Raw genomic sequence first — 12,141 nt, 5'->3', positions numbered from 1 at the left:
TTTTTTCCTGCATTGAGCTATTTAATAGCAGTGTAATACAGCTGTATTTATTCTATAGAAATCCTTTTCTTCGGAAGCTGATTCTTTATCATGTCTTGATTCTGTTTTCAAAGTGCAGAATAGCATTTTAAAAGGAGAAAGGAGGAAAAATTGAAAAAAAAAAGTTTAAAGAGCAGAATGTTGTGTGCCAGGCCTTTCGTGGTGGATTGGACTGGGTATACATGGTAACGGTGGCAGTTTAGGATGCTACCCCGCTCCTAAAGTCCGAGCCCTTCGTCGGGCTCGGTGCTGATGGCTCAGAGCCTGGAGCCTGCTTTGGATTCTGTGTCTCCCTCTCTTTCTGTTCCTTCCCCGCTCATGCTCTGTCTCTCTCTCTCTCTCTCTCTCAAAAATAGAAAACATTAAAAAATTTTTTTTAAATAATAAAAAGAATATTGTGGGATCTTAATGATGCTTTTTGAATCAGTGATACAGAGGAAAGGTTGCCAAAGTATTCCTAGAAACGTAAGTTTGGATCTAAAGTACTAACATAACATAGCAAATACATTTCCATCTTTCTTCCACACCTCCCAAATGGAACTTTTGGAAACCGTAACATTTATTCTCAAGGAGGAGAGCCTAAAGCATAACACTTAAGGTAACTTTTTTTTTATTTTTATCATTTTCTATGGTTCTTTCTATAAGAATTTTATATCTAAGAAGTTTACATTAATAAAAAGACTTCTCACAACATAGAACCATGTGAACCATGTCTATGTCTATGTCCCCTTCCACTGACAGGTGCTTCAGAATCTTACAAAACTCTTTACCTGACATCTCCATCTTCATGTTTCCTAGAAAAGTGTCTAAGTTGCTGTCATCAACCTTACTTCCTAGGAGAAAAATAGAAGCGGTAAAAGCTATGAGAATGGGAAATGCTAATAATTTTCAATTTCAGAAAAATACTTCCTATTATCTTCACATCGCTATATTCCATTTCAGTGTGAAAAGAAGAGTCTTTTGACATGTATTCAGATGCACACTTTCAGTTATTCTATCAGAAATAGAAACATGTTCTTTTGATCATTTTAAAGAGAATATGGCTATAAGCACAGGAACATTTAACCCAGTACAGCCCATATGATATTAGACAAGAAGTGTTACTGGCTGATGTTGAGGGAACAGTTAGGAGCCAGTATGTAAAATGTGGTAGGGGCACCTGGGTGGCTCAGTCGGCTGAGCGTCCGACTTCGGCTCAGGCCATGATCTCACGGTCTGTTAGTTCGAGCCCTGTGTCGGGCTCTGTGCTCACAGCTCAGAGCCTGGAGCCCGCTTCGGATTCTGTGTCTCCCTGTCTCTCTGACCCTCCCCCGTTCATGCTCTGTCTCTCTCTGTCTCAAAAAAATAAATAAACATTAAAAAAATGTGGTAAATAAAGAGTCATGTAGCCATAGAATGAGGAATCAATTTTCAGCTTGTACTCAGAGGAAAAAGTGATTTCTCTTCCAATATGATACATTCGGTATTCTCTGCCAGCCAATTCATCAGGAAGATATAACAATCATAAATGCAGATGAGCCAAATTAGAGAGTCTAGAAAGTATATAACAGAACTGACAAAATTTCATGGAGAAATAGAAAATACAACAATCATAATGAGAAATGTGAGCATCAAAAACACATGAGAAAAAGGTAGTAAATAACAAACAAGGCCAACATGGTTAATAGTGCTTAAATATTAAGTTTAGATCTGAAACTTTTTGGAAGCTAAGGCATAAAAGGGAACTCAGGTTATTACCTACACAAAGAAGCACACTGGTCTTTGGAAGAGAGAATTTTTTTTTCTGATATTAAATTTCAAGGAGTGCCTGGGTGTCTCAGTCAGTTAAGCATCCAGCTCTTGATTTCAGCTCAGATCAGGATCTCATGGTCAATTGTGGGATGGAGAGCCACATCAGGCTTCACGATGGAGCCTACTTAAGATTCTTTCTCCCTCTCCCTCAGCCCCTCCCCTGCTGGTGAGCACACGTGCCCTGTCTCTCTCTAAAAAATCAATCAATCAATCAATCAATCAATCATCTAAAGTTCAAGACACTTTTCATCACTAAATAATCTAATGGGCAACATCTTCTGAAGATATAGTGACACTCTTGATATGGCTATTTTTAACACCAGTTCCCAAAAGCAGTTGATATATACTATCAGGAAGTTGTCTCAAAAAAGGCATTTCTAGGGACGCCTGGGTGGCTCAATCAATTAAGCATCCGACTCTTGATCTCAGCTCAGGTATGGATCCCAGGCATTTCTACAAAACATCTCTCCATAAATATTTTTTTGCTTATCAAAGCTACATATATGTGCTTATCCAAAAGTAGGTGGAAATGGTCAAAGAAGTAAACCTTGAATTTCTGCAACCATAGAGGGCACTTAAAAATGGACAATATGAAGTGGTTTGAATGTGTGTATAATTTTGGCTTGGTGTCAGAGATATTCTTCTCACTTAAATGTGCAAAATGTAAATCATTCCTTCCTTTTCAGCACCATCTGGCAAGAAAGGGCAGCTTATCAGAGAATTCAGAGGCTTAAGGTTACAGAAATACTATGCAAACCAAAAGAAGAAAAGGGTCCTTAACATTGTAATTGACAAACATTGTGCTAAAATTAAACTTTGAATTAGTGTATAAAGAGAAACTAGGGGCAAAAACATGGAGCTCATACAAAGAAATAACCGAAGAAAACAACGTTGAAATAACAAAAGAAAAAAAACAAACCTGAAGAAAAATTCTCCTAACAGTAACAAAGATTTTCACTCATTTCTTAAAGAAGAATTATTGTAAATCAATATCAGGAACCCACTATTTATCATACTCATATGTCTCACACAATTACACTTGAGTTAAAGTAGAGTAACTTGCAAACAGTGTAATTCTAAGTGCTGGTTTAGTCATTTTAATTAATGTGATTTTTTTTCTTCACAAGGTCCTTAGTGGAAAGATAACTGCAGTCAAGACTCTGGTCTCAGACTAGGCAGAAGAGGTAACTAGAACTCTCTAAAGGGCATGTTCTCATGTGCTACATACACATTTGACATGTGTGGAGTAAAGATACTAGAAAATTATGCCAGTGGTAAATCAGTTTAAGACCATCTCAAAATCTAGCTAGGGTTTTCCCAAGAGATCTATAACCTACATATCATTAGCTATCTCCATTCAACTGAAAATTCTTACTTTCAGGTAGAAATGAAAATCCTGAACTGACTAAATTGCCAATGAACCCTTCTAAATTCACTTTCCCATCTTCTGAAAGAAAACATGCATGTCAGAGAACAAGGAATATGAACAGAGATTGGCAACTGTAATTGCTATACTGAAAAACGTTTGATATTTTGTAGATTCCATCAAAAAGACAGACTCATGCGTATCATTCAGACACATACCCTCCTACCGTATAGATCCTCCTCTGTATGATGCTACTTAAAATAAGTAGAACCCAAGTGGGTAGTTGGTAGAAAAGAGCTCGGATAATCCATGAAGTGGATAAACGCTTTAAGGATTCTTGAAAAGTTCAAACACATGCATGTCAGCTAAGATAAAGGATACCTAGAAATGTTAAATACTCACCCGTGATAGCCACATTCTTCCGGGATCTTTGAATCGCATCTTGGGGTAATGGAACTCCTATATTTTTCATCATGGAGTCTAGATCATCAGGAGTGACCTCATTTTTCCTAATGGCGGCCAAAGTTTTCAAGGGGCCTTCTTTTTCTATATTCAAAAAAATATGCAATACATGAAGTTAAAAAATATGCAATATTCAGTGGGTCCTGAGTGACAATAATTACTACTAGTAGTACTACTACTGCTACTTCTACCACTTATTAAGTATTCAGCTTAGTGCTTGCTAAGCACTATGCTGAGTGCTTTATACACACCATCCCATTTTATCGTTTAAAAAAATTTTTAGAATGTTTATTTACTTTTGAGAGAGACAGAGACAGGGTGGGAGTGGGGGAGGGGCTGAGAGAGAAGGAGACGCAGAATCTAAAGCAGGCTCCAGGCCCTGAGCTGTCAGCACAGAGCCCTAGGCGGGGCTTGAACCCACAGACCGCGAGATCATGACCTGAGCTGAAGTCGGATGCTTAACTGACTGAGCCACCCAGGCACCCCTCCACCATCCCATTTTAATACAAAGATTCTGTGAGGTTGTTACCAATATTTCCCTTATTTAACAGATAAGGAAACCTAGCCTTAGAGAGGCTAGTCTGTCTAAGCATACACAGTTATTAAATGTAAAGCCAAGTGTGAAGTGCAGGCTATCTGATTTCATAGAATGTTTAGGCGCTAGGCTAAACAGGGCATTGTAAATATTTAATTTGAGATTGAGGAATGATTACATATAAAGGAATCTCAGGACATCCGCTTATACTCATCTCTGGCATATCAGAGGCTGGGAATTCCATTAAAGCTAGGATAACTAAGCATAAAAGTAATTCTAGCAATTCTCTTGCCAAAAATTAGATAACCAGCCATAGTTTGATGTGACTATTCTTAATTTTTTTCATTCAGTGGATACTTGGATATATCCAACACATACATACAAAAAGTCCCCCAAATAATGGAAGGATTAGTTAGCACTGCTATCAATACCAAAAAAAGGTAACATTCATTTCTGAAAGTATCATGGTTCAATTGTTCAAGTAAGAAAACACATTTTAAACGTATTATGATAAACACTATCACATCATAAACATTAATCCTGTAAGAGATTTGCTTATAAACCACATACCTAGGAGAGTTTTATAGATCCCATTCAGAAAACCAGAGATTAAGGACAAAATATTTTGTCAGTTGAAAAAACATACCATTTGGGTCACATCCTAAACACCTACACTCTAGGGAATAATTTCATTTTTGTAGCTACCTAAATTAGGCCTTCTGAATTTTGTTCAGTTTCAATCTTGGGAATTAAAATTTAGAGGAAATTAAGCCATTTCAATTAATCTCAAGAACAAAGGCTCCAAGGAGACCCAGAAGTTCCACAGATATCACAGATATCTCACAGTTGGAGATGTCAATTAAATGAACACATTAAAACCAGATTACATTCAATGCCTCATGGCTAAGGCAGTGGAATAATGAGATGAATACCTCTTACAAAATATGGAGGAAGCTTGTATGTTTCAACATATTCCTACATGTTTCAATAGTTAATCTTCTCATGATAAAATCCCATTTTTATGAACATATAATAGGATAAAAAAAGAAAAGGTAACATTGATTTTTTTTTTTTTTTTTTAGTATAGCTGACACACAATGTTACATTAGTTCCAGGTATACAACTTAGTAATTTGACAAGTTTATACGTTATGCTCTGTTCACCACAAGTGTGAACCATCTGTCCCATTACATCACTATTACAATATCACTGACTGTATTCTTTATGCTGTGCCTTTTATTCCTGTGACTTATTCATTTCATAACTGGAGGCCTGTATCTCCCTCTCACCTTCACCCTTTTTGTCCAACCCTCAAGACCCTCCCTTCTGGCAACCATGAAGTTGTTCTCTGTATTTATAGGTCTGATTCTGCTATTTGCTTATTTATTTATTTGTTGTTTTGTTTGGCTTTATTTATTTATTTATTTATTTATAATTCTTCTTTGTATTTTTAAGTGAACTCTACACCCAATTTGGGTCTTTTTTTTTTTTTTTTTTTAACATTTATTTATTTTTGAGACAGAGAGAGAGCATGAACAGGGGAGGGTCAGAGAAAGAGGGAGACACAGAATCTGAAACAGGCTCCAGGCTCTGAGCGGTCAGCACAGAGCCCAACGCGGGGCTCGAACCCACGGACTGTGAGATCGTGACCTGAGCCGAAGTCGGACGCTTAACCCACTGAGCCACCCAGGCGCCCCCCCCCCAATTTCAGTCTTGAACTTAAAAGCTTGAGATCAAGAGTCACATGCTCTACCAACTAAGCCAGCTAGGTGACCCTGTTTGGCTTTTTTTAGATTCCACTTATAATTTGAATCATATGGCATTCATCTTTCTCTGTCTGATTTATTCCACTTAGCGTAATACCCTCTAGGTCCATCTATGTTGTCTGCAATGGCATGATCTCATCCTTTTTATGGTTTCCTTATTCATTCAGCTATTAACACTTAGTTAATCCCTTTTGAGTGATGGAAAAATACTATAAGTTCATAAAATTTAAGTCAAGAAAAGGTCAGGACTAGGATCCCTTCCTGATTCATCATCCAAAGTACATTTGTTACATACATGATGTGCTTCAGCATTAGAAAACTGCACAAATGCATATAATCAAAGCTAAAGGATTCCACTCAAAATTTTTATTGTTAAAAAATTCTCACTTACTTTGAACTTTTGTAAGATATGGCATTTTCATTAACTGAGTCAGGAAATCTTTTAAGTTCACTTTCCCCTCGTCTGAAAATGAAACATCAAGAAATGAATGGTCTTTCACCCAAAGATACAAAGGGATGAGGTCAAAAGATATGCATGCTTACCAAATCTTCAGAACCAAGTTAGTCCTGTTTTCTAACTCTGATTCTGCTAAACACACCTCAGACTATAAAAAGGAACATGATTATGATAACTCTTGCAGTCTTTTTTCTTGTAGAGCCAATGAGTGTTTCATGAATTTTACACACATTTTAACCACTTGGGACCATTGTTTTTTGGTAAGTTTCCTCTCTGGTATGACATTCTCTGAATTTTTCAGCATTACAAGTCCTACTACCACTATCTATGTTACGAGGGAAGAAGATATTCCCTACAAGTACCATAAACCAAACCCCAACCGAAATACCTAATGGAGACTATATATATACTTATAAGCAAAGATATATTAGTAAAGGAAGTGTGCATCTTTTGTTTTTTATTAGCCATGTATTTGGAACTGAAGAAGAAGAAAAGTACCCCTTTGCTCTGCATGTAAGTTAAACCTCCCACTGGCAGGATTCCAAAAACACCACTGTAGCCCTCTGAGGACCGTGGGGAAACCAAACTGGTAAGTGTGTGTCACCACACTAAGGCTTGGCCCTGCATTTCAGGGGCTTGAGAGAGCTGCACAGCTCCTGTCCAATAAAAACGTATGATTCAAACCTCAGGAGGCAAAGCGATGGGATGAAGACAGGAAGATTATACATCCCTAGGATAATTCAATATGAGACTAATCCAAAGCAAATTCTCAGCCAAGCCTAATAGGGAAAATCTAATGTTGTTGAACTCACTGCATCTGATTCCTAATCAATCAGCTCTGTGGGTTTATGAGTGAAAGTAAACACGAGTGTGATATGGAATAAATGACTCAGAAAAGAAATACTTACTATCCAGAGAAATGGATGTAAGCATCTCCTGCAATTCTTCCTCTGGCAAATAAATCCCCAAGCCTTTCAGTATAGGTTTTATATCATCAACAACAACTTTTTCATTGGTGACTTTGTTTAACGCCTTTGCAAGTTCATTAACTTCTATCCGGAGAAAATACTTTCAGTTTAGATGCAAATTCTAAACAATTAGCTTAAACTATGATTCAAAAAACTAATATAGATACCTAGCATTTTTTAAGCATTCACCTTAAACACTCTCTTGAGGTACATACACATCTAACTCTCATTGTATACCTACAAAATAGATCACTTATAGGGCAAACTCATAGTAGAAATTAAGCCTTGATATCTGTCTCCTTCTGTCCATCTATCTTTGCCTCTCAAGTTTCTTACATCCTTTCAGTATGTGTCCAGGGATCTCTCTGCTGCCCCTAGTCACTGCCACCTCAAATCTGCCTCTTTCCCGTCCCTTTATTAAACTTAATTTGTCTTATACTGATTCTCTTGTACTTAGAGCTGAGAACCTTGGTATACACAAGTAACCGCTAATTAATCTGCTGATAGAATTGTTATTGTTTTTAATATATGAAATTTATTGTCAAATTGGTTTCCATACAACACCCAGTGCTCATCCCAAAAGATGCCATCTCTTCAATACCCATCACCCACCCTCCCCTCCCCTCCCTCCCACCCCCCATCAACCTAGAATTGTTATTTTTTTAATAATTGGAAACCAATGTTAACAGAAGAGAGAGCTTTGCTTCCCCCTCCGTGTCAGTTTCCTTCTTATTTAATAACAATACTTTAATAGTGGCCTAAGATAGGTAATACAAAAGAATGTCTTAATGATCGTAATTTCTGATGCTGTGAAAGATCCTAGAGAGCTTTTTTTTTAGAGGTTAACTATCCTTCCTAGCACTTTAAGTACTTACGTATTCTGTCTAGGAAAAACCCGTATTTATTCTCTAATAGTATATAATCAATCTGAATTTAGCACTTTGGAATATGGATTTATAACTTCTGACTGTGATGACTGTACTTCCTAGGTACAAAATGTGCTGACACTGCCTTTGTATTCAGGTAAAACTTTTCTGCCTAGAAATAGACACCTAAAAATATGATAGCTATAAGGTAGTTAGTAATTCCATTATGTATTTGGGGAAAGACAAACTCAGCCATATTATAATTTGCACTGTTATAAAGTAGGTATTTTATCATTCAGATTTTGTGCATTCCCAAATCTATCCCACATCTTTCTACTTTATTCCTCACAGACATCTAAGTCATTCTCACATGTTTTCTTTGGGCAGGCTAGTCTCCTCATCTAGAATATACATCTAAATTCTCTCCCCAGTCCAGCAACCGGTTCAAGGTCCATCTGCTCCTTTAGGCTTCCCCAGATTATCATAGTTCATTCTGATATACCATGATATATAATAATGGCATAATATCAGTATATATAAGATGTATTCTTCTCATTATACTTAAATTCTTGTAGCTCTTGTGGCTGGTGCCACATGATCTAGTATACAATCTTCTAAATGTCTTTTTTCTTTCATCTCACCATAACCTCCCTTATGAGCACAAGACCCGTGTGCTATAATACTTCTACGATCTCTACCATGCATACCAAATAGACTCACTAATTGTTACTTGATTATTGACTAATGTATTTTCTCCTCTGCTCCCTTAATGTTTCCATTCCTCTAGCCTATTGTCATGCCTACCTACTATTCTACTTCCCTCCATTCTGTATTACTGAGCTTCTCAAATGAGTAATTTAGTATTTCTTGCCCCTATTTCATCACCCAATCTCTATTTTAAGCCCCCATAGCCCTCTTGGAATGATACTACTTTACATTTGACCACTTTTTATAACTTATGGGGTACTTCTATATTACTTCTTTTGACAGCCACAAAAAAATCTTACGAAATATATAGGACATGTACTATTATCTATAGTTCAGCACATATACCTGTATTTTATATTTAGATGAAGTGATTTGTCCAAGATCATGAGGAAGAAAACATGAGACTACAGGTCAAACATTCTGATGCAGAGCACAATGCTTCTGCTATTACAAAGAACAGCAAATAACCTCTCAACCCCCTTCTTTGTCAGATCTAATAATCTTAGCCTTCACCGTCCTCTGTACAATTTGGGTAGCTGACTACCTGCCCTCACGTCTTAATTAGCCTCCTTCCTTCCAATTACAGAATGAGTACACGCCATGCCACGTGCTTAATGATTTACATTTTAACGGTGTTTGGTCTTAATACTCTTTAATATCAAGTTTCATTTCATTTAGCAATGTATTTTCAACATTTTCCCTTGTCAGCATATTATTCTAGGAGTATTATTTTTAAATGACCACATAGTATTCCACTGCATCCTATCTTTCTAAACCAAAATTCAGTGGAATCCTAATAATGAACCCTCTTAGAATTTTCTTTCAGAAGAATTGGCCCAATTTACACGAATACGTAGGAAGTGAAAAAAAAAAAAAAAAAGCCATTCATTTCACCACATCCTTTCCAACTCCTATTTTCTCCTTATTCTCTTCTTATTCTTCTGGAAGAACTGTAAGATCATGCTGTCAATCATTTCCTCCAACACCTTCCCACAAAAACATCTCTTCAGGAATTATATTACATTTATCAATTAAAGAGAAGTGACTTATGCATGATATGCGACATCTATCCATAAGATGGTAAAATCTTTCTCATTTTACCTTAAGGGGATTAGCATTAACTCAAAGATTGATAAAACAATCAAAGTAAAGAAATTGACTAAACAGATTAAGAATCTAGCCTAGAAGGTCTTGGTCATTGCTTTTTCTTCTCTATATTATCTCTGAGATTTATTTCTCCTGATTGTTATCCAGCTGTTACCTCCATGAGGCAATTACATGGCCAAATTACAGCTCCAGCTTTTCTCATGTGCCTATTTCTCTGGATAGTCTCTGAGGTACCATCATTGCTACTAACTTGAAATAAATATACTTTCAACTAGATTCATTCCTTCATTAACCTAAGTTGGAACCCATGGTTCTGTTTTCATTTGTTTCTCTCTAAACCCAGACACCACAGTTTTTTCCCCTTTTAGCATATCTCTTTCATTCATTTTTCCCTACTAGTCCATACTGAGGACCCTTTTCAGGTCCTCACCTCCCCAGGCCTGTATTATTTCCAAATGTTTCTAAATACTATTAAATACCACTCTTTCCCTCTCTCAATCCAATCTCCACACTGCAACGGGAGTGACTAGATTGATCATATCACTCTGTTGTTTAAAATCATTTCATTGGGGGCATCTGGGTGGCTCAGTCAGTTAAGCCTCTGACTTCGGTTCAGGTTATAATCTCGTAGTCCGCAAGTTCGAGCCCCACATTGGTCTCTGTACTGACAGCTCAGAGCCTGGAGCCTGTTCAGATTGTGCCTTCCTCTCTCTCTGCCCCTCCCCTGCTCACTCTCTCTCTCTCTCAAAAATAAACATTAAAAAAATAAATAAATAAATAAAAACACTTCATTGGTTTCCATTATATTTTGAACTCGATTCAAATTCCTTACCTTTATTTTCATTAAAGAATCTGAATGATCTGGTCCATGACCATCACTCGAACATCATCTTTTGCCAGTCTCTCCTTTTTTCACTAGACTTCAGCCAGAAAGGCCTTTCAGTTTCTTAAACATATGTGTTATTTCCTACCCTAGAACCATTCACAGCTTCTTCCTCTTGTCTGAAAGACGCTTCTGCCAACTCTTCCAGCAGCTGATTCCTTCTAATCCTGTAGGTTTCAGCCTAAATGTCACATGTCAGAACACACGCTTCCCTGGCCATCCTATTTAAATTAAGTCACTGCACCTTAACGCTCTACCGCCTCCTTGTACATTTCCTCCTTAACATTTAGCACAATTTGTAGTTATTTATTTGCTCAGCTGTCTTTCTTCAGTGAATTCTCTGGGGTCAGAGACCAGTATTTACCTGTCTTGGTTACCAGCATAGTGTCACTCATTTGCTGACTGAATGGATTAAATAAACGATCTTCCTGCTTCTAGTGGCTCCTTAGTCCAATCCACTGTTAAATCAATCTTTAGAGACAGCTTAGTACCTGACACTCTCTTGCCCAAAGAGTGTATTGAGACCTGTTTTGAGCAAAACATTTAACAGCTCCTCCAATGTAGACCTACCAACTATCTCTCATTCCTTATCTTTCAAATCCTACTTACACCTCTGATCTTTTCTTCCCTTTTAAATCTCTAGGTGTCAATGTTTTCTGGCTTTCCCTCTACCTATCAAGCAAGATGCTACCCTTCCTTCACAGTTCCTCCATTTTTTTCGTAGGAATCTAATCTTCACCCAAACTCTTAAAATAATATGCATCACTAATTTGCCCTTACAGAATACTAGTTATATTTTCATGTCAATGACCTATCTTTTCATCTAGATTTTAAGATTTCTCACGGCCTACTTTATGCATATTTTTGTGTTCAATACATGTGTGCTGATCACGATAATATTAATCGGTAAGTTACAGCATTGAATGAATTTTGAAACTGAACCATTAAACTACAATACAGTAAAAGAAATATCTGCACATGGAGTCCAACACTTGCTGTGGGGTCTTAGGTAAGGTACAATTTCCTCGAACTTCACTTTTCTCTTTCTTTATTGTAAGATTTCTACTTAACAGGATAGTCATAAAGAATAGTTAAAAAATAAATTATGTGAGGGGCGTCTGGGTGGCTCAGTCGGTTAAGCGTCCAACTTCGGCTCAGGTTATGATCTCATGACGATTTGTGAATTTGTGATT

General features: G+C 37.1%; 1 protein-coding gene across 1 annotated transcript in view; it reads right to left on the bottom strand.

Annotated features, from left to right (window-relative positions):
- Positions 1 to 11,331, bottom strand: part of LOC147571122 (uncharacterized) — a 28,442-nt gene extending 17,111 nt beyond the window's left edge. The window contains exons 1-5 of the mRNA XM_086696612.1: positions 11,313 to 11,331; positions 7,325 to 7,468; positions 6,351 to 6,422; positions 3,599 to 3,742; positions 810 to 872 (exon numbers count right to left, since the gene is read on the bottom strand). Of these exons, the coding sequence (XP_086552738.1) occupies positions 810 to 872; positions 3,599 to 3,742; positions 6,351 to 6,422; positions 7,325 to 7,468; positions 11,313 to 11,331 (442 nt within the window). The remainder of the gene's footprint in view (positions 1 to 809; positions 873 to 3,598; positions 3,743 to 6,350; positions 6,423 to 7,324; positions 7,469 to 11,312) is intronic.
- Positions 11,332 to 12,141: the final 810 nt, after the last annotated feature.

The sequence above is a fragment of the Puma concolor genome, unplaced genomic scaffold, assembly GCF_028749965.1.
Source record: "Puma concolor isolate L17-30 unplaced genomic scaffold, mPumCon1.1.hap2 unalloc_scaffold_57, whole genome shotgun sequence".
Taxonomy (NCBI): domain Eukaryota; kingdom Metazoa; phylum Chordata; class Mammalia; order Carnivora; family Felidae; genus Puma; species Puma concolor.
The sequence above is the reverse complement of the archived record's forward strand: the minus strand, read 5'-3'. Positions and strand labels throughout refer to the sequence as shown.